At 33.4% G+C, this 24,296-nt stretch overlaps 2 protein-coding genes across 8 annotated transcripts in view; one reads left to right on the top strand and one right to left on the bottom strand.

Moving 5' to 3' along the window:
- The window catches only part of LOC126772739 (uncharacterized), a 53,402-nt gene extending 42,232 nt beyond the window's left edge, over positions 1–11,170 (top strand). The window contains exons 3-13 of one of the 2 annotated variants that reach the window (XM_050493391.1): positions 2,689–2,860; positions 3,223–3,457; positions 3,895–6,614; positions 6,706–6,915; positions 6,984–7,151; positions 7,236–7,371; positions 7,960–8,166; positions 8,834–8,968; positions 9,385–9,668; positions 10,099–10,268; positions 10,447–11,170. In XM_050493391.1, coding sequence (XP_050349348.1) covers positions 2,689–2,860; positions 3,223–3,457; positions 3,895–6,614; positions 6,706–6,915; positions 6,984–7,151; positions 7,236–7,371; positions 7,960–8,166; positions 8,834–8,968; positions 9,385–9,668; positions 10,099–10,268; positions 10,447–10,824 — 4,815 coding nt within the window. In that variant the 3' untranslated portion in view covers positions 10,825–11,170. Of the gene's footprint in view, positions 1–2,688; positions 2,861–3,222; positions 3,458–3,894; positions 6,615–6,705; positions 6,916–6,983; positions 7,152–7,235; positions 7,372–7,959; positions 8,167–8,800; positions 8,969–9,384; positions 9,669–10,098; positions 10,269–10,446 lie in introns of both variants that reach the window. The other variant, XM_050493305.1, reaches the window with a different exon arrangement.
- A 65-nt stretch (positions 11,171–11,235) lies between these two features.
- The window catches only part of LOC126772859 (adenylyl cyclase-associated protein 1), a 40,182-nt gene continuing 27,121 nt past the window's right edge, over positions 11,236–24,296 (bottom strand). For all 6 annotated transcript variants that reach the window (XM_050493774.1, XM_050493496.1, XM_050493566.1 and 3 more), the window contains 3 exons: positions 16,981–17,187; positions 12,295–12,438; positions 11,236–12,201 (listed from right to left, as the gene is read on the bottom strand). In XM_050493774.1, the coding sequence (XP_050349731.1) occupies positions 12,112–12,201; positions 12,295–12,438; positions 16,981–17,187 (441 nt within the window). In that variant the 3' untranslated portion in view covers positions 11,236–12,111. The remainder of the gene's footprint in view (positions 12,202–12,294; positions 12,439–16,980; positions 17,188–24,296) is intronic.

Raw genomic sequence — 24,296 nt, 5'->3', positions numbered from 1 at the left:
AGTTATATATATATATATATAATATTAGTAGTAATATATATATTATTTTAATTTTAATGGTTACTATTTGAGCGTGTGCTTCTAATTCTAAACATTGGAATCAATACAGGACTTTACATACATATAAATCTTTGTTAGTGAAGGAGCAATAGGTAAATAGTGTCATTATTTTAAGTGACATAGTATCAATTTTAAATTTTGCAACTTGATGTAAATGTCCGTGGAACGAAAATTTAAGAGAGCGCCAATTATGTTCCTTCTTGCAAAAAAATCATGTTTGTTTCACCAAAGCAGTTAGATTAAACGTATAAGAATCGTCTTAAAGGCAAATGTTTACAATGAATTATATGTATATATATCTTTGGATTTGTAACTGTTTTGGACCATTCGGTTAACTTAGTTCTTGCTGCTATTATGCTTTATAGCGTTTTTTTAGTTAAAAGGTTTGAGATAAAAATGGTCCTGTAAAAGAATAAAATTACGGGCTGACATTGCAAGCCTATGTTCTACATTTTGTCTGAACATAACTGTAAACATGTAAATAAAGCTTTACTAAATCTTGCTTTCTAGTTCCGTTAATTTATTGATTGTTAATTACAAATATCTGAATTAAAAAAAAATGTGACAGACACGTTACACGCTGATTTCAATCTTGTTTTGTTTTGAAATTCGTGGAATTAAACCAAAGCAGGTTTAAAGATAATAGAATTGTAATTATGATTATCATTCTTATAAATAATAGTTTAACTATTATTATTAATATATATCATCAATTGCTTACATTAAAATTTTGTAAACGTAAAAATACTTAGTACGATATTAAAAACATTTTTTATATTCTTCGGGAATCCTGAATACATGACATACGTAACACACTATAGAACACCTTTGAAGAACTTTTTTAAGCGCTGCCAATTTATAACGCAGAAGCAACATACTGACATGTACTTTTTGTAGTTTATATTATGGTGATATGAACTCCAAACCATTTCCTCAACAAGGTAGCCCAGCAAAGAGACATTTGACGGTTGTCATTTAAAAAAAACTTTATAAGTGCATTTTAAGTAACAAAAACTGAATATATTATTTGATACTCCCAAGAGGGAATGTCCGTATCACCTTACTTTTTCGAAGAATCAGCCTCAATCGCCGGTAATCATCTATCTTTTTTAACAAAATCAATAAGATGTGAATTGTCAACGCAGCGCCGTCGCGGTGGAAGATACGGTCCATAATTTGTCTTTTGTTCGAATAATTATCGCTAATTGTCTAAATATACGACGTAATAAATACAATTCTAAAAGGAGTAAATGTTAAATTATAATTACACATTTTAAATTTTAAGTTTAATATTTTGTCGAATTGTAAAATGTCTTACACAAATCCAGTTTCGGCGGCTTAGCATAAAGTGGATTAAGCACATCAACATAAAACGTCAAGCTCTACTATCCCGTAAACCTGTCCTGGTGCTGTCCGCTGAAAGTAGTTGCAATACTTAACACACAAAATAATTAGATATTTGTAATAATAATAATCAAGGTTTTGCACATCAACGGTTTTAATTCTTATCCTATTGGTCTTGTCAAAATCTCACCCACTCTTATATTTGGTTTGTGGTGATTTTATTCTAATTATAATATCTATAAAAAAAAAAAAAAATATAATATCTACAAAAAGCCGAGATGGCCCTGTGGTAAGAACGCGTGAATCTTAACCGATGATCGTGGGTTCAAACTCGGGCAAGCACCACTGAATTTTCATGTGCTTAATTTGTGATTATAATTCATCTCGTGCTTTACGGTGAAGGAAAACATCGTGAGGAAACCTGCATGTGTCTAATTTCACTGAAATTCTGCCACATGTGAATTCTACCAACCCGCATTGGAGCAGCGTGGTGGAATAAGCTCCAAACCTTCTCCTCAAAAAGAGGAGAGGAGGCCTTTAGCCCAGCAGTGGGACATTCACAGGCTGTTACGGTTATAATATCTATAAAATTCATCATACTTACTAAACTGAACTAGTATAAATAAATATATCGAATTTCACATTATTCTCTATTTGTCGTTTAAAAAGTTTGATGTTAAATTGTTATATATCATAAATAATTGGAACATGGATTAAACATTGGAATTGCCGCTGTGTTTCTCAAATACATAATTGTCTTACACGTTGAAGAAATAATAAGGATATTACGGAAGCACAAAACATTTTTCATCCCATTTTTGAACCAATGTTGAGGATAATGTTCGAGATTCGTACTACCGTACTTTTATTTATAATAATGACTAAAAGTGTATTGGTTGTAATTATGTTCAACATATTTGTCAAAATATAAGATATAAATATTAAGTACTAATTGCTGTGTACTATGTAGTGTTAAACTTACTCACGCACCTTTGAGTTTTAATTTGAGTCTGTTTTAACTAAAATCAAAGGAGTTTATCAAGTTACTGTTTCCTTTGTAAATCAGATTTCATTCAAAGGCTTTGAGACCATTTATATCAAGTTAGAATTTAATTATAAATTTATCGTAGAAATAAATTACAATGATTATATTAATACCATTTTATTTACCTATTTTAAACGGTTTTTAGCCATTAATTTGTATTTATGTATATAATTATACAAGTTGTAGTGTGTGTCATGTAGGTCTAAATTTTATTAATTAATTATATTTTCTTTTCTAAGAGTGAGTATCGTTTCGCGGGAAGTGGATACGCTCGGGCACCGAGCAGCGGGCGCAGCGGCGGTCTTTGCTCGGCAGCGCTCGTCGGCGGAGCGCTGTTCGCTGCTGTAGCTGTGCTAGCTGTCGCTGCACTCGCTTTCTACATGGGTGCACTACGTCCTGATAATGGAGAACGTAAGATATATACTATCTATATATATATAAATTCTTTAATTTAACACATATTTTTTAATTAAATTAAAATAGATAAATATGTGTGAACTTCAGTAATTCTTAAACAATTTCATAATTAAAACTTAATTGCTGTAAATATTGTTTGAATGTAATGAGTGTTTTTTTATTTTTATTAGCAGACTATGAACAACGTGATAATAATTCTGGGTAATTAATTATTGTAATAAGAATTTGTTTTATATTGCCTATTTGATTTCATATTTGTAATAAAAAACGCAACAGGTTACCTACAAATTTACTTTGAATTGGTAATTATGTTGAAAATGTTCGATATATTTTATAAGATTTATATATGTTTTCAGCAATAATGACTTTCGAAGGCACGTTACGTGTAACGCGAGGGGACGTGTATGGAGGTGTACCCGGCAGCCCGGCGTGGCGCGAACGGGCGCGGCGGTATAGTGCTAGTTTGCGCCAGGCGTATGCTGCACCATCATCTTTGAGACAGGCCTTTGCTGGAGTTCTCGTGACTGGCTTCGGTGATCGGCGCCTCGATGTACACTTTAAATTATATCTTGATCGAAGAAAAATACCAAGGTCCTTTAAAATTATAATTGTTATTACTTAAATGATAACCAGTATTTAAATATTTCTTAAAAATAATAGTCGTAAATTTATTTTTTTCTTAACTTGTACTAAATCAATACTTAAATTATAACGGTGCTCGATGTACTTTTATTATGTACGAAAATGTACTTCTATTGTATGTATGTCTGTTTGTTTACACATTAAATCTATTGATCTGATCGAACTATATATAATGGTTAGGGTCATTAAACGTAAGAAGACACAACGTCTCTATTTCTATAAATAATAGTGAACATTATTCTGCGATTTATTACCCTGAGATATAAAATTCTAATTTTATGATAAATTAGGAGTTATAATTTAACAATAATTAGTATCGATCAGTTTATTTTCTGTGTTTAATGTGTTAAGCAATAAAATATTTAATTTGTTTATATTTATTATAGTTCTGTATCAAATATAGAAGAGACTTTAAAAAGCATATTAGTTCAAGATTTACTTTCAAAGCATTCAGCGTTTGGACAAATTAAAGTCGACACTTCAAGTATAGTCATTAAAAGGGATTTAGAACATACATATCATTCTGAACAATATGTAAAAGAAGCAATGAATGAAAGCATGGCAATCAACAATGTTAAGGTTCAAACACCTCCAAATATGAAAGACAAAACCTTGCAGAGTAGAATAGGCGTTGTCCGTAAGACAACTATTAAACCAAATCAATCCTCTAAAAATGGCGATCCAGATGAACCTGATATTGACACTGAAAATATACCTGTAGTTCAAGGTTCATTTCAAATAACTAAAACAGAAGCTGATATAACGGAAAATAAACACAGTATTAGTCCGTCGCGAGTTGACGAAAAAGTAAACAGTAAAGGTTTTTCAACTGTGAAAACAATTACTACTACTAAATCTTCAACAACGAAATCTCCACTACGAACCACTAACAAATTTTCGACTACTACAACAAGAACTCGACCTCTTACAATTAAATCAACTTTAAATATTAAGCCAAAAATTGAAGAAAACCTTAATAAACAGATGGAAATAAATACACGTAGATCGTTAGTTTCGACAACGACAACAATGAAATCAACCTTTTCACCAAAAATTACAACAACATCGACAACCACAGTAGCAACAACAACAAAAAATGTATCACAAATTTTATTTGATCTTCTTACAAGTGAAAATCATGATAAAGATTTGCCAAAAATTGATACATTATTTACTGTTCCTCATGTAATCGACAATGAGCCATGGAGACCTATAACAAGGCCATATTTTGAAACCACAAGCATAGAACCATTACCTGAAGAACCAGTAACAGAACGAGGTGCAAATGACAGAATCGGAGTAGCAGAAGTTGTGGAAGATGTGTCTATGTTAGAAGGTATCCTAAGTCCAATACCTCCCGCCAAACAACGAGACAAAACTACACGTAGGCCTTCCGGGTTATACAATATAGATCCCCATTTAGGTGCTGATGTGTACATACCTAGTCCAGTTTACACTAGTTTTACTCTTCCCGCTTTTATACCACCATATAAGAATATGGAAACTCTCGGTTCAAGTTTTCCAAAACCACACCCTTTGCCGGTTGACAAGATTAGCAGTGTAGTGGAAATACCAGAAGACAATCATAACGTTGATGATAATGAGGGTAAGCCTATCGAAAGACCACCTAAAGACAAAACTACATCTGTTACTATTAATGTGATACAATTTGATCAATATGATAACAGTACTGAAAAAGTGTCTATAGACGGTATGTCAATTGTTAAAAAACAAAACACAACAACGATTTTCACAACAAGCCCAACATCAAAGACTACGACGAAGAGTGATGAAATAAATACTACTCCCGTTATTGACATTTCAACGCATAAACCTTTCGATAATAAAACAAACGATCACGGAAAAGAAAACATTACTAAACGTCCAAATAATAAGGTATCAATTATACCCTCTACTGGCTTACCACATCATACTTGGGAACTGGTTAACACTTCAACAAACAAAAACGATACAACACTTAAAATTTCTCCTCATAAGTATTATAATGACACATTACAAGCAATAATAACAAAAAACGAAGCCGTTATTCAAAATACAACTCCTAAATTTCCAAGTAAAATTGCTATTTTACGAAATTTGACTGACATCATAAAAAGATTTTCTCAAAATACATCAGATAAGAAAAATGAACATTCAATACAACCTGCAATAAAAACTAGTACTGAGACAATAAGTACAGAAACCGAAAACCGTCATATTCACAGTGAAATGACAGGATACGTAGAAGTAGTTTCAGAGGAAGAACTTGAGACTACTACCGCTAGAATTATTACTTTAATGCCAGCTAAATCAAATTTAGGCTTCAATCGGCCACTACGACCTAGGCCGAAACCTGAACCTCAAGGAACCAAAGAGGATAAGCGAAGTTTTTTAAATGAACATTCAGAGACAGAATCATTACTTGATCATGAAAATATTGATGACGTTATTCATAATTTATCTGAAACTATTCCAGAAGCTTCAGAAGTCGTAACAACCTCAACAAGCATGGATAACGTCAAAATAGATAATATTCATCCAACGAATAGGAGTGCGTCCTTAAGAATACCTGACACAGTGGGTAGTCATTCAAGTGGAAATAGGTTCCCTAAATCTAATGATGATTTAATGTATTCAAGTAGTGATAATTTTGTAAAGGACGTCTTGGAAAATACTAACAATTCTCATATACCAGAAGGAACTTATAGAGTGTCATATCATGTGACGGGAAGCGTAAGTACGAAACAGGCAAACAAAACACAACAGCTTCCAGCTTATGAATTGGCTTTAGAACCAGACATCGTACTAGAAATACCTATTAATCAAACCACTGCTTTAACTGCGGATAAATTGCGACAACTTGCAAGTTTAGCAACTATTTCAAATTTTAACAATAATAGTTTATTTCGAGCTCCTGGAGGAATAATTTCAACAAAAGCGATACCTTCCAGCTATACTTTAAATTCAGCTGGATTTAAAATATTGACTAAAACTTATAATAAAATGCACTCTTCAAAACAAGATGAAAATAACTTAGACAAACCAGAGAAGTCGTATAGTAAGCCTCAAAAATTCAAAGATGACGACATTGAAAAAATTATAATAGGTAAGGATTATTCTGGTAACATGATTACATTTGAATGATCATAATCTTATCCTTAAAATATATGTATAATATAATAACGTATATTTTTCAGAGCCAAATTGCAACAACGATACATCTTTTTTATGTGATAGTGGTGCATGTATTCCTGCCACATCTCGATGTAACAGATTATTGGATTGCCCCGGGGGGGAAGATGAACGAGCGTGCTCGTGTGCAGATTATTTAAGGGCCGAGTTTTCACAGTCGAAAATTTGTGATGGGTTCGTTGATTGCTGGGACTATTCTGATGAAAATAACTGTGGTATGATATTACTGTAACTTTGAGATTCCTTAAAAAAAGATTTAGAACTGACGTTATTTTTTTTGCAGAATGGTGTAAAGAAGGGCAATTCGTTTGCTCTAATGCGCGGCAATGTGTAGAAATGACAAAGGTTTGTGATGGAACACCAGATTGTCCGCTCGGTGATGACGAAAAAAGTTGTGTCGCTTTGGGTGATAACATTGAAGACAACGAGGTCATTCCTTATAATGAAGAAGGTAGACATTTTTTAAAAACATCGTAAATCATATTTGTTGATCTTATATCCATTATTCTTAATTTCTTTTTAAATTAATTTACAGGGTTTGTTATGGTGCGTAAGCGTGGTGTATGGGGTAGATTATGTGTTGAAAACTTTGACGATGTAGTTACACAAGCTCATAGCACTCTTAAGTTACCTGATCTAGGCAGAGCTGTTTGTAGAGCTATGACTTTTCAGTAAGTAATTAATTGTCTAGTGCAATTTTAAAACTGCATTAAAATTATACAATAATACGACCTTACTTATAAACGTTGCTTAGTGGCTGTTTAGTAAAACACTGATTCACTCTTTCTGTCATTATTTATTTGATATTCGATCCGATGATATTTACTGGGAGTAGAGCTTTGTGCAAGCTCGTCTGGGTAGGTACCACCCATTAATCAGATATTCTACCACAAAACAGTAGTACTTGTTATTATTGTGTTCCGGTTTGAAGGGTAAGTGAGCCAGTGTAATTACAAGCACATGGGACATAACATCTTAGTTCCCAAGGTTGGTGGCGCATTGGCGATGTAAGCGGTGGTTAACATTTCTTACAATGCCAATATCTACGGGCGTTGGTGACCATTTATCCTTCGGTGGCCCATATGCTCGTCCGCCTACCTTTTCAATAAAAAAAAAGAAAAAGACACCATTGTGTAACTAATCACCCGCTAAGCAACGTTTATTAATACATAAAGCCGTAAATTTTATTATTAAAAAATAAATGACGAATAATTTCAATAAATAAGTCCGTTTCTGAGTCCGTTCATGAACTGTTCCAGTGATTCGCCTTGGGTACGAGAGGCACGAGAAGGTCGCAAGGCTAGTTCTGTAGGATACTGGGAAGTGTGGCACAACGCACACGCGCGCGCGGCTGACACGCGTCTTACATTTAAACGGTCGTCGTGCGCTCGGCATCGCGCGTTGCGAGTACGTTGTAAGGATCTAGAATGTGGCATACGGCCGCATGCTGATGCACAGCAACCCAGGTATACATACACTTTTTAATGCAAATTCAATATATTACCATTTCTTATCTTTAAAACGTTCACGTTTTAAAAAAGAAACATATTAAAACTATTTAACATAAAAATATACACGACGTCTACTGTCAATAAATAGTAGCAAACATCTTTTTGGTTGAATTGTTATATATACATGACTGTCCGGTCTAGTGGCTAGATATAAGGCCGCTGACCCGGAGTCGTGGGTTCAATTCCCAGGGCCAATAAAAAGTTACTGGGTTACAAAACTCTCAGTAGCAGCCCAGGGTCTGGAAGTTGGAAGTATGTACAGTCCCTCGTGCCTCGGAAAGCACGCAAAGCCGTTGGTCCTGCGCCTTAATTCTTTTCGGTCGTGTCGGATCGCCGTCACATCGGATTATGAGAGTTAAAGAATAGAGGGTGGACCTGTGTTTGCGCTTACACTTGTGCACTGGTATTAGTTATATACAATAAATAACCTAAATTCATACGCAAATTAGTTATTAAATAAAATTTAAAGATAATTGAGTAAAACAGCAGCAACGAAGTTCAGTACCTCGCATTACTGTTAAAATTACACGTAATTTATATAAAATGGCGAGGTACGTTGTATGGGCATCGGTGGCGTTGTGTTGGTTAGGGCAGTTACTCACGAGCGCGTGCGGTGGGGCAGGGTTGTGGGCGGCGGAGGCGCAGCTGCAGGCGCCTGGCCGTGGCAAGCGGCTCTCTATCGCGACGGAGACTTCCAATGCGGTGCTACACTCGTTTCTGCTCAATGGCTGCTCTCCGCTAGTCATTGTTTCTATCAGTATGTATATTTGCTTTACCATATAGTCTTATTTGTAGTCTACAAAATATAAAAGGATAAAGCAAGCCAAGTGATGTATTTCATTGAATTTTTATTAATCAATTTAATTTTTAAAGATTTTTTGTGTTATTTTTGCTTTTTTCTATTGTTTTTTTTTATTTTTAAAAATGTATAAAAATAAGTACAAAATTACAATGTAATCAATGTCATTTAAAATCATAATTTCATTTTATTACTTGCGGTAAAAAAAGATTCAATTTAATACTGATCGATAAAACTTAAATGAAACATGAAGTTGATAGTTTATTTTTTGTCATTATGATTAAACCTTAAATTTACATTATATAATATTTTCATATTAAATGTAATTGTTTGGGCATAGGGTAACTATGTAAATATAACTTATGTTGCCTCAGAGCGACAGAAGCTCATTGGGTGGCTCGCCTGGGTGCATTGCGTCGCGGAGCGTGGCCTCGTGGGCCTTGGGAACGAGTGGCGAAGGTCCGTCAAATCGTCTTGCACCCTCGATACGCACCGCGGGGTTTTAGAAACGACATAGCGTTGTTGCGCGTCGACCCGCTGCCGCTGCACGCCCGTCTGCGGCCCGCCTGTTTGCCTCCCCTGAGGGCCCAGCCGCCCGCCGGACACCATTGCACGGTCGTTGGATGGGGACAACTTTATGAACACGAACGTGTCTTTCGTAAGTCCTCTTATATAAGATAAACCCTAATTCAATTTCGAACTTTTGCGGCGTCATTCGTGACTATTTCTTTTTCAATAGTGAAACTTGTAACTACTTATATGTACTTATTAAAATAAATCTCTAAGACTATTTGATTCGTAATATTTCGACATTAACAATTAGTGTTATTTGCATTTGAACTCGAGAAAAAATGGCGATCGGTAATGGCAGACTAAAAATTATTTGTATATTTATTACTTATAATGTTAATCAAGAACATATTTAATTAAAATATATTAGTGAAAGAGATTTTTTCTTTTAGTCTTCAGTTTGAGGATTGTGTATGATAATTAATATTAATCAACTGTTCATTGGGAGTATTTCTGTAGATTTATGGCCTACCAACTTACCACTTATGTCTATATTATACTCTATGACTGTTACTTAGCGGATACGCTGCAAGAGGTCGAGTTGCCAGTGATCTCAACAGCAGAGTGTCGACGACGGACACGACTACTGCCGCTCTATCGCGTCACTGACGACATGTTCTGCGCTGGCTATGAGCGCGGTGGACGGGACGCGTGCCTTGGAGACTCTGGCGGACCGCTCATGTGTCAGGTACCCTTTATTTATGAACAACTTAAAATTTACAGCATTAAAGAAAAGTTCCTTTATATAAATAACTTTAAATCGATATGAGCGAAACAAATTTTAGTTAACCAACATTTTGAAACGGCATTTATATTTAGCACTGCAGTTGTATTTAAACTGTTTATTTTGTGTAACGTGTCGACAGGAGGCTGATCGGTGGTACATTTATGGGGTGACAAGTAACGGCTACGGATGCGCGCGTGCCAACCGACCTGGTGTCTACACGAAGGTTTCTAACTACATTGAATGGATAGACAGTGTCATGGCCACTTTCACGCCCGAAAAAAATGAAACCTTTCCTCTAAATGACGAGCAATACTCCAGCGAAGATTTCTATTCGGATTTGGAAGCAGCAGAGAATAAACGAATCATTCACAAAGTGTATGACTCTTGTAAGGGGTTCAGGTGTCCGCTCGGCGAATGCTTACCGGCTTCTAGCGTTTGTAACGGATTTCTGGAATGTTCCGATGGCAGTGACGAATGGAAATGCGGTGAAAAATCGAGTAGATTTAACCCTGATTGAGTCAATGATGTATATATATATATATAATATAAGCCAGTAATAATAGAATACAATTATTCATTTTCGACTGATACTACATAAGTAGAGTGTAAGATATTATATGCTAAATATGACGCATGGAAATCCCAAGTGAGCTGATAATCTGTATGTTTTTTTATATAAAAAGATCTTGTATGCCATGAACAACGGGCTTGTACATATAGCTTTAATTATTATATTGCCCACACTGTTGCATTGAATATTCTACTTTAATATATTTATTTAAAAATTATGGACAACCTTTTCCGTTTGAGTTATCATTTCAAATGGACGATGTAGGCCATGAATAAATTAAAATTGAAATTTATTTGCTTATTATTTATTTCCTATTCCTAAGAAAAAAAGAATGGGGTAGGTGAAAATTAAAAAACATTTACACTTAATAATTATTTTAATCTTTCCACAAATAAATTAAAATATTCCAAAATAAGAATGGCATAATAAATAATTACAATTCTTATTATCGATGTCATAATGATTACGAAACACAGATGAAGCTGATTAACAACCGCTTCTTATTATAATACTTCCATTAATACAATTATCAATTATTACATTAATCAAATTAAAAAAAATCTAGCAGATGTCCTGTTATAAAACATTATCTGAGAACAATCATATGAAATTAATAATTAATTAAAACATTTACTTAGAAAGTAATGTTAGAGAAAGCTCCGACGAACGACGTATTTCGGGGTTTTATAATCACTGTATTCAGTTACAAATAGTCAAATTGAAAATGCAGACTTCCTAATTAAAATTTTCGAGACATTCACACTCCTTAAATAGCCTAACACTAATCCCGTACCGAGCGGTACTCCGAGCTAACTCCTGTCCGAACTCTAAAAGAAAAATATTAAAACACGAATAAGCGAGGAACATCTTAATATTCACATAAAGGCCAGTAAATACTTGAATGATAGTTATTTCTACGTCATATTTGATATCTTATAATTCTAGGATCGAGAAAAATGAGCAAGAAATTATTTACGAATCAAAAATTAGATTGATCAGGGTGACCGGGAATCCTCATCGTAACGTTATTTTATCCACAGAGAGAATTTTGTGCATTTCGTTACAAATCGAAGCGAGTTTTATCGGGTGAAGAAATGTCTAATCCGTGCTAAGTATGCTTGCCTATTGAACGAACGGACTTGCCTCGCGATGAGGGCCTTTACCGTGTAGGGCGTTTTAAGGAATAAAATAAAGTGTAGCGAGTTCCCGGCGCGCTGTAACGATCCTTGAGTTTTAGCCTTTGTTCTCGACGGGCGTCGTAGTGAGCCCGGTGGGCGGCTTGTTCAGCACGGTCTTGAACTGCTCCGGTATAGGATATTCCGTCTGTAACAAATTCATGGTCATAAATTTATTTGTACGTAGATACATTTTATTTTATGATGACAATCGTAAATTTACGTAACGACATTTACGTACATAATCGCCGTTGCCATTCGGCACGAGCACGTTCATCTCTGAGGACTTGGAGGAAACTATCTCCACGGCGGACGACTCCTCTGAAAGGTAGATCTGGCAGCCATCCGTCTTGTCGATCGAGATAGTTGGCACCTTACCCAGCACCTATATAAAGGTAGATAACAATTATAGGTAAATAACAATTATACGAAATAAATATTTGTATAAAACAATAATAACGTAAAAACTTATTTACAACTACCGAAGATTTATATTTGTAAATAAAATTATAAAATATATTAATCATATTTTTGTCGACAAATATAAATCTAGAATTTCGTAATAAGTACTTTTTCATGCCAGATTAATGTCATAAGCCGTTATAAAAATACAATATTGTATATTTAAAAAGAAAATATAATTTAGAATGTCAATAATGATTTGATTGATATCTTATTGTCAGAATTTCCGCGCTTTTTATGATAACATTGATTTACTTTTTTATTCAATTCGATAAGTTTTTATTCTTTAAATATTGTTCGTGATGTCATTTATATTCATAACACAAACAGCTTAAAAAATGTTATTGAGTATTCAAGAGTTAACGGTTAATAAGGAAACGGCGAATGGCGTCTCCTCAGTATTGGGAAAATATTGGGAGTGTTTGCTCGATCTCTTTGGAGTTCCTTACAGTCAATATTGCTTTAAATTGTTTAACACAATTTCTACGTACTTCACGTTATTTAATTTGGTAGATTATATACTATTTTTAGTGTTATAATGTAATATTAATGTATATATTGAAATGTACAATATTTGCCTAGTAGCGTATTTATCTAGCTACTAGTTGAACGTACTAACTAAATATATTTATGGTTACTGTTTATGGGCAAGGAGCGTTTGAATAATTTAAGCAATTATAAAGGAGTCGCGGGGGTGCGAGTCGATCGATCTCTTGTAGAATATTTCTCTTTGCAGGTTATATTCATTGTAAAATGCGTCCCGACGGGCATTTACATGTATAAATTCATAAAAAAAACATACGTAGATTCCCGTGAAAGGTTAAAACAGAAAGAGATAGAATTAGAAGATATACGACTGCAGGTTTACATGTCAAATAACTAAATGCTTAATGACAATGTAAAAACAAAGATGATAATGAAGAATTTTCCTCAGATTCAGATAATAAATAATAAAATAAAAATTCGCGATACCGAGTTTGCGGAGCGAGGAGAACTGTTAAGAGGAAAAGTCGAGCACCTTCATAATGTGAGAAAGCGTGTTCAAGAAATAATTGTCGCTGATGACGAGCTCCGGAAAACAATAAACGGAAACGCACCTTGGGAAGAAGAAAAAGATTTTAATGTCAGTAGCACGCCTGAGGAAGGTATTTGACGATATTAATTGCAAACTAATAAATAAATAATAAAACCTTCTATAGAACGTTTTCTTTCAATATATTTAATAAAACGAATGCATAACGAAGCCCAATTGAGGACATTTTATTATAAGTGTCATCAATATTCTTAAAAGGATAATAAACAAAAAAAAATACATCATATAGGAACTCTTTCAGAGTGCAAATTTATAATGGAATTACTAGACAAATTGAAGGCCGATCAAATGGTAGCACCGGAACGAGATCGAATGAAAGTGAGTTGTGGCGAGCATTCCGCCGAGCCTGTCGGTGCGGAAGACAGTGTTTACTCTTCAGCGAACGACATGAACAAGCCAGATTATCACGTTAAAATTGTCAAAGTATCTAACGTTTATAAAGTAGCATATCTCCGTCATTTCATTAAACAAAAGAGACTTCGTCGCGCCAACAAACAAGCCCTTTTGAGAAAAAAGGTATTAAACGACATCATAAATATCACAAAACAAAACATCCCAATGAATACATAACAAACAAGGCTTTATTTTAGATGGACAGCATTAAGAAACTTTTAGACGATTGGCAAAAAACATTAAAGATGGTCATCAATAACAAGCTCATAAACCTCGATTCGAAAAACAACATAGAAATGGCATCCCAGGAGGCGATGGGTGATTTCACAAAACAGAAATTCAACAACTCGTCAGATTCAGGCAGTGACTATGGGAACGGTGCTGATAGTTGTCAAGACAATTACTGCGTTAGTTGGTCACAAAATCAATACAGACCTGTGTGTAATTACGACGTAAGTATCATACCCGTAGCAGGTAACAGTGCCTCTGTAAATTATTAATATTGTTCACGAGTGACTGTTCGCGCTAGTCAACTCCGCAGCAGTACTCACGAATAATTAAACTGAGAGCAGAATATTGTATCGTCGGTCCACGTTATAATCACTTCGTTTATAATGTTTGAATGTTTTCGTACAATTCGTGTTTTAGGACCTAAACACTAACTTCGAACTCAGAAGAGATTGCTACGAATTGGATGAAAGTCGTAACAAATACAATGGCCACGACGAGATATGCGATTGTACGGCTACGGGGATTTTATTTGTCGTTCCGGAAGAAACTAATAGTCAAGTAGAAATCGAAGACATTATTAAAAATGAAAAAGCGTAAAAATCTATGTTAATTTGTTTTGTTTTTCAATGTATTTTATTATAGTTTTACAATAAAACATTCATACAGATTTAATATTGTTTTCTTTTAAGTCTTACGCCAGAACAAAATCAAGTATTTATTTAATAATAATAAAATGATGAAAAAAATAAATATTATGAGCCGAAAAGTTGCTTGAACAACTCGTGACAATTCATGATAATAATCCGCCTCGAGCTCGGCGGTGAAGGAATCTAAGGGTATGTACGCACTATGCGGATAGCCGGAGTGCGGTTAACCGTCCGGTTAACCGCATAGTGCGTACATACCCTAAATGAAACCTATCGAATGAAAATCTGCCACATGTGTATTCACCAAACCGGATTCGAACCTTTTCCACAAAATGAGAGGATGAATTAGACCAGAATTGGGATATTTACGTGCTATTACTATTCCTTACTAATACAACCTACTGAAATAAGCTATTAATATACATAATATATACAGTAACAGCCTGTTAATGTCCCACTGCTGGGCTAAGGCCTCCTCTCCCTTTTTGAGGAGTAGTAGGTTTGGAGCTTATTCCTACCTACATAATATATACTACAATTAAAGTCTTGACAAAAGATGACTTCATTGACATAAAGTATCGTAATGAAAGCATCTCATCCCACTAATTAACTTTGACGGCTCAGTAAGATACCGTTTCCGTTCTTTTCGCAATGTAGGTCAATTTTATCTTACAAATGATGTTCGTTATCATTATTCATTAATAATGATACTTTATCCATAATTTTATTATAAGAGTATATTATTAGAAACGTACACATTTTAAAGAATGGTACAATAAATCAAGAAATATTCTTTATTGTAACTAATGAAATATTAATATTACAATTTACAATATAAAATGCACAATAACGAGCTCTTATAAGCGTGATCTCTTCCAGACAATTTAGTCTTGAAGCAAAATCAATATAAATTGAATATTGGTGCGCAATAATTATATACAATAGAATAATTAGATGTATACAAGCTGATTGTATTCAATGCTGACGTAATCAAATTAAATTATATACTAAACTAGACTCACGATGCAAATTAATATCCTCATTAATTAGCATTAAAAATTAAGAGACGAAGTGATACGTTATAAACAAAACCTTTATATGTTTAATTAGAAACGACTAGACACCGTTATATTGTCGCATTGAAGACACATTGGATTTGATAAGGGACAAAATGGCACACATCTAATTTTATGGAGTTATGATTAAAATAGCTATAGATGCTCCTAATTTGCACGGACAAAATTGAGATGTATCAATAGTAAAATAAAAATAAAAACATTACAATGCAAAGTATATATTTCTTCTAGCCAGTTAGTGAGCGTAAGTAATATAAGTATGTAATTATGTTTTTAAAATGCCCATGCATATCTTTTCTAAATCCCTTCTGACATAAAAACCCATATTATAATAGAATCGAACTAGCTGCCTATAGTGGGCAAATATATTAACACCGTAGGTTAAAGCCGTAGGTATTTTTCTCGTATAATTAAAACTAGTGTTCGCCCAATGATCCAAATTTGAGAGAAACGTAATTATATGAATTTGCATTTTACGACCATTTTTTTCTACTTTTATTTATAATAATAATATCCTGGGACATTTTTCACACACGGCCATCTGATCCCAAATTAAGCTTATACAAAGCTTGTGCTATGGAAACCAGACAACCGATATACTACATATACTACTTTTCTTTTGTAAATACATACTTATATAGATAATTACACCCAGACTCAGGACAAACAGACATGTTCATGCACACAAATGTCTGTCCTGGGTGGGAATCGAACCCACAACCTTCGGCGTAAAAGGCAAGTATCTACCAACTACGCCAACCAGCTCGTCAAATTGTTTTATTGATAACATAATAAAGAAATAGAAAATCGGTTGACAAACAATGGAAAATACGTTCACCTTAGCCTATTTATACATTGGAGATATAAAAAATACATGTAATCTCTCAATCCGGGTTATGTAGGATTAGTACCTAATAAAACCCCTTCGATAGCCGTCATCATCGGGAAACGCATTCAGATCACATTGTCCACGCAACGCAACAAGACCGGATGACAAGTCTTCAGACATCCAGAAGCGCACTCACCTGCATCTGCACGGACTGGCAGTTAACGAACTCGACGCTCGACACGAGGTTGTCGAAGACGACGGCGCACTTGGTGCACGAGTCGAGCACCACGCCGTTGATCTTACCGCGGACGGTCAGCGCGGAATCGCGGCAACGGAACATGTACACCACGTTGTTCATTTCGGCGTTCTCAACAACGAGATTAGAATTGCCCTTTTGGTATTCCTGAAAACAAAGAACTAGATTAGGAATCTGCTAACTCTTTGAGGGTTTTTTAAGATAATCTAGAAATAATTTAATGAATCGCTGTAGCTGGAAAAAAAAGTATTCGCACACTATGCATACATAATATATTTATTCGAGTAAGCTCTTATGCGTTTGATACCTCATGATATATGCCCAAATTGAGAAGAATACTGCCAAGATGTCATTTTCGTACTTTTAAATAATTATACAGTCATAAATAAAAGGGCATAATTCTTACGTACATCATTGTTTTCTTTCGATTTGGCGATGAAACATCAACTGGCGCAAATGAGTTGCGATGAAATTATCCTAACTAATTAATTTCCATTTGTAACATTACGTAATATGGGTAACAAGATACAAGATAAGAATACAAATTTGTGTGTAAATTATCTTTTGTTTTATAAATATTATATTTTTTAAATAATTATATGGACTTTAATTACTTTACTAAACATAAATAGCCAGCAGTTTAATACCATGAAGACCAATAGCACATTTGTACATTTTAAGATAAAATAATCATTGATATTCATGTATTGTTTAATTATAAATTAATATTTGTAACAAATTATAATTTATCTAACATAAAAAAGAACACTGTATGTTCTTTGATAAATATTATTTGCACCGAAGTTGCCTCCGGAGTGGTTGCTACATTGTATAGACTTCCTTAATAAATCATAAACTAAAAGGAACCCACGCACTTGGCTTGGTTACATGATGTTTATTTTCACGATGGAACTACGTTAATAATATTAAAAGGAGACTACAATATCAAATATTTGCTTCACTTACCAAAACAAACTCAATATACACATGGAAGTCGATTAATTTTATTTCAAGCATGTTTATTTACATAAAGCATAAATATTTACATCATAAGTACATGTTATGTAGTGGATTATATTTTAAAAACATACAAGAAATAAAAGTACAATTAAACACAAGAGAAAATTCACGATTGCAATAATTAATAATGATTTTCTAACTATAGAATTTAAGATATCCTTTGGTTCTGTAAATATTCCGTTTCAGTCGAAATAGTAGTATAAGACAATAGAATAATTTAAAATTGAGTAATACTCTGCCAATACTGCACAACTTAACTAGCACTAGTGATTTATAAAATCTGTTTAACCTTTGTTTTCTGTCATATAAAGCTGTTTAACTACATAGATAAAGGGCTGTTCTTGTTAGTTCTCTTATTTATCTTTATGGCATTGGATATAGGCGTGAACGTGCTAATAAATCATATAGCCTTAATTTCACTCGTATTACGATATAATTAAATTAATTAGGTGTAAAAATATATACATAGGTACATAAAGTTAGGAGATTACTCCATCCCTACAGAGCGTGGTAATTTAAAACCGCCATTTTGTTTGTGAACAGAAAGGTAAATAATTATTTATTCATTATTGCCGCGACTTGTGATTTGTTGAATGTGTTAAATTGTGTTATTTGGATTTTGAAGAGTAATTGAGTGAGTTATTTATACCAATTTGTATGATTTGGTGTTCTATTTTTAAAAAGACCAATTCGGTTTTAAAAAAATCTGTTTTACTTATGGGTGCTAAATATAATATATAATATTGTATTTCAACAGATTCACAGGCGGTATTGATGATATTAAATTATGATATGTTGTTATGGAAATACTTCTCTAAGCTTCCCGATACGCGCCATAAAGCAGGTTAATGGAGGTAGGAGGCGGTGGGTTCCCACCTTTTGCCTACCGTTGAATTAATATCAACCATTTTCGTGAACTGAGCGATATATATACTAGACAACTTGACAAACGCTTAATTAAGTTATAAAAATATATAAATCGCGAAAGTGTAATAAAATTTATAGTAATATGAATTATTCGTAATTATTTTATTGAATAACGATTAGTTAGTAACTGCAACTATTTCTCAAAAAAAACAATTAATGGAAATTTTTTTATATTAATTTTATAACTGTCCAAACCAATCTTCCCAAAACGACTGAAAACATAAGTAAGTATATTGATAACTTTCAGATATGGTTAGCTTGTAGTTATATAGCTACCCGTGCCGGCTTCGTACGGGTTGAATAAGGCTCTACATAAAACGTTTGTATCGTAATATTATACATTATAATTCTAATGATAACCTAACACACGTCAGTAAAGCTCCCACTTGACATGTTTTGTTGTTTTGTTTTCTGACATATTTAACAATCATCGTCGTATTTCAGCCAATTAACACAAAACGATAATGAATTATACACCCAAGCCTATCATGATCATGAATCACTCCGTCTATTAGTGAAAACAATATGAAAATTATTTCAGTAGTTTTTGATTTTATCGGTGGCACTGATTTTTTTTTAATAATATGTAGCGATATAGTGATTTAAACACGTATTTATATGAATTTGTGGTATTTCGTAAATTCGTAGTCTATCCGAGTCTTTGTGGTAAAACTTCAAGGATACCGCATATGCGAGATAGATGCCAACAACGTACATCTATACACATATATATATAACATACATCTTACACACCCATCTATAGTTTATAGCTAAAGCAGCTATTTACTTCCCGTTACAAAATACATAAACGTCTAGGGATAAATTTGCTCTTCTCCTCTTAATATTAATCTTTATCGTGCAATGACACGCTAAGAGTTTCTTTATAAAAAATACATTATTGTATAACCCTAACCGAGAGATAATACACACTTCGATGATCAGTTGTTCCACTTGAGTGCACGCTTAAAACCAATATTTTTACTGGAATATAACTATTGTATTTGTCTTCAGTTCGCTTAATAAATATAATTCATTTGTTCAGGATAAATCTTACATGTCATCAGTTACGCGGAGACAGTGACTTTTGTAAGCGAAGCAGTCAAGCGAATAGCGTGTTCATATAATTTCCGCTCCAGGGATTCTTCTACGTTAAGGACCAAAAGATGTTTGGAACTTCGTCATATATTTATTTCAATAAAGAAAAATTTTTTTTATCGTATGTCGAACATCCTTTGAATAATGGTATATATACAGTATTAATGTCAAACCATATATAATACTAACACAATATCTTTAAAATCTATACGAATATTAGAAAGAGATAAGATTATAATTTTTGTATGTTTGTTATGGATACATTAAAAAACTACTAAAACGATTTTTAAAATTATTTCACATAACAAAAAGGTTTATTATACGCGAGTAACATCGGTTGTATCTAATTTAAAAAAAAAATATATAGAGATCTCTACGAAATTTCAATAAGGTTTACATTATTAAGAGATCGAAAAATGTTCATATAAAATATCTACTAAGACAGACAAAATTGCTCCCGGGCGAAGTCGGGGCGAGGCGATAAAATAAATATATATTAAAAAAGTATTCATAACTGCAATATTTCATATATTTACGTATGGACAAGTAAGCAAACAGGTTGATTAAAAGTAAAGAAATAATAAAACTTTCTAGACAAAGTTAATTCGTTACATATAACATGTATAAGAAAATCTTCATATAACCAGCCCCATAATGAGTTTTTATGTCACGACCTTCAAAGTAATAATAAAGTTAATATGACCGTTGTGTTTTGTTATTTTATAAAGTTCGCCCATTTATGGTAGTTTCAGTGTCGCGCGTAAAAGGTATCTTGTACCTTCGAAAAAGTTTTTTACAACATTTTTTGACGATCAGTGAATTGAATACAAAAAAGTTGAATATAAATATAATCTATATGTATTAAATGCAATGCGACACAGTGCGAATAAATGGTTATATAGTTAATATTACTGTTATATACATACATATGAATACGCAAATAAAATATATTTTTGTAAACGCGTCACTTCATCTCGTGATTTACGGCGAAGGAAACACATCGTGAGGAAACCTGCATGTGTCTAATTTCACTGAAATTCTGCCACATGTGTATTCCACCAACCCGCATTGGAGCGGCGTGGTGGAATAAGCTCAACACCTTCTCCTCAAAAAAGGGAGAGGAGGCCTCCAGCCCAGCAGTGGGACATTCACAAGCTGTTACGGTACGGTTACGGTGTAAATATTTCATATCATGAACTGTTTCTGAATAAATAAATAGAGAGAGCATTGTTTATTTTAAAAATAAAAGTCACAACGGCTAATACGAGCGAAGAATTGTGGAGCCTGAAAGAGTTTGGACCTCAATGTCTTCAAACCAAACTCATGGAAAAAAATGCGATCGCAAAAATGTAATTTCAAGCAAATTGTAACAAATTAAATTCCATAAAATCAAATATATATTAGTATTATTAAAACCGCATGTAGCTAAAATAATATATATTAATTTCTTCTTCGTAAACAATGATCTGTTTTTTTTTTGTTCAGAAACATTATATAAAAAGGAAATATCTAAACAAAAAAAAAACATTCATACGTATGTATTTCTCATAATCGATCGAAGAAAATGGCAGCGTCAATGTAACCTATTTTATATTGTCAGCAGATGCGACTGAGTACGGCTATTAAATCGGTGTAAGGTTGTATACGTACATACATATACGAGCATGGCTCGCCACTTAACTCACGTAGACTTTGCACATGAAGATAGTTTTCCCACAATCCCCTGAGCACTCTATTATGAGACGAGATAAAAAGTAAGCATACGCGAAACCTCTATGTATTTCGAATATAAGTTACTGGCCCCGAGTCAATTTCACAAATGCATTCAATTCATTTAATAATAATAATAAAATTATTTATTCTCTCCCACAGACAATAATGTTTACATTTATATTTATATATATATACAGTTATATGTGGGAGACAGGAGCCCAAACTAGGTTGCCCTGTACTAAGGGTCTCCTGGCTCCCCCTCTTGGGTAAGGAAATATTTATTTATTTAATTTTATAGAAAACAGGAGAAACACTAAAGTTTTTACAATATATTATCTAGTAATAAGTACTTATGTTAATAGAAATATAAAGATAATGTATGGGTGTGTATGTGTGTGTGTATGGATTTTTGTGTGTATGTGTGTGTGTCGTATATGTATGTGTATATATGTTCATTTAAAATATTGTGAATCCTCTCCAACCATACAATTTTTTAGGCGATGATGATGATAATGATCTTAGGATCTTTTGTTATACGTCGAGAGATTGTATACTTCGCGCTCTATTCTTCAAACGTCTCGGTCTTTCAAGTATCTTTCGAGCTACTGGTCCGAATTATATTGAAAGTTAAATTGTTTCTATAGAAAACGTAAATTTACATTTCACAAGTATAAATTTCAAGTCCGTGCTATTTCTTGTATTTATAAATGATCTACGTTTTTTGTTAAATGTTTACTGTTAAAACTTCACAAATTAAAATCTGATTACGATATTGTATTTAATACATTTTATAAATAAATAATAAAAGATCAAAACAATTTGTAATTATCGTATATGTTTTTTTTTTAAATACTATCAAACAATAATAAGCTTAATTTTAGATTTTGATACTTTTTTTTTATAGAATTGGAAGGCGGACAAGCATATGGGCTTTCCCTGATGGTAAGTGGTCACCAACGCCATTGGTATTGTAAGAAATGTTAAGAATCGCTTCCATCACCAATGCGCCACCAACTCCCAAGGTTGGTGGTGCACTAAGATGTTATGTCCCTCGTGCCTGTAATTACACTGGCACACTCACCCTTCAAACTGGAACACACAATATCAAGTACTGCTGTTTTGCGATAGAATATCTGATGAGTGGGTGGTACCTATCCAGACGAGCTCGCACAAAGCTCTACCAACTTCCTTCCTTCGGTTGCCTTATTTATTAACCCTTATTGTTAACACAGTTCCAGACATACGCATTAAGTATTAAAATAGAAAATATTGATACAGCTCGATTAGATATTTTGTAATATTCCGCTTTACGGTATATTACGAACAGAAAACGCCACAGATGTTAACTGTTTTGATACTATAAAAAAAAGGCCATTTTTTCTACTACATTATAGGAGCTTGAGATTACAATCAGAATTTAGAATATAAATTAACCGGAATATTTTCATATGTGACAAAATATATTTGCAATAATATAAGTAACTTTACGCTTATAACAACAATTTTGACTCATTTAATTTTAAAAATTAAATGTAATAAAATCCCGCAGACATTTCAACATTTGCCATTTAATAAATATAAAATTGTAATAAAAAATAATAAATGGACAAATCATTTATTTTTTCTTTAAAAATTATATAGTTGATAAAAATAAGCGTGTTCGTAGCAATCGTTGGTTTTCTTGCAGGTATATAAAAATTAACAAGTAAATAATTAATTCTTGTATAAAAGATAAAGTTGCCGATTTACTCGGTACAATCTAGATTCTGAAAGACGGTAGCTTTACATTTAGTTTTTTGTAATATTATCACTCAATAGTACTTGAAAAAGATAAATCGATTAACATGTTTGTTTTGAAACAATACAAAAATACAGCAATCTATGTTAAAACAAGAAGCGGTCATAATATTAAAAGTTTATTAATTTAATCAAGTTAAATAACTCTTGCAACGATACATCCGCTAAATATATTTTATAAACACATACGATATCGTTAAGTACGCCACGTCGATCTCAGATAGCTTATAAAAGTGCGTTTACAATGAAATAGTAAGCACCCTTTTTGTGCCCCACTAAGCCTGCACTATAGTATTTTTTGTGTTGCCATTACTTTTCATCATTGTAAATATACATTTCGAGATAAAAATTCAGATACAGGAAGAAATTGGTGGAGCTTTGTGCAAGCTCGTCTGGGTAGGTACCACCCACTCATCAGATATTCTACCGCAAAACAGCAGTACTTGGTATTGTTGTATTTCGGTTTGAAGGGTGAGTGAGCCAGTGTAATTACAGGCACAAGGGACATAAAATCTTAGTTCCCAAGGTTGGTGGCGCATTGGCTATGTAAGCGATGGTTGACATTAATTACAAAGCCAATGTCTACGGGCGTTGTTGACCACATTTTTTTTTTTTTTTATAGAATAGGAAGGCGGACGAGCATATGGGCCACCTGATGATAAGTGGTCACCAACGCTCTTAGGCATCGTATCTCTAAATCTCAC

The sequence above is a fragment of the Nymphalis io genome, chromosome 1 (assembly GCF_905147045.1).
Source record: "Nymphalis io chromosome 1, ilAglIoxx1.1, whole genome shotgun sequence".
NCBI lineage: Eukaryota > Metazoa > Arthropoda > Insecta > Lepidoptera > Nymphalidae > Nymphalis > Nymphalis io.
The sequence above is the reverse complement of the archived record's forward strand: the minus strand, read 5'-3'. Positions and strand labels throughout refer to the sequence as shown.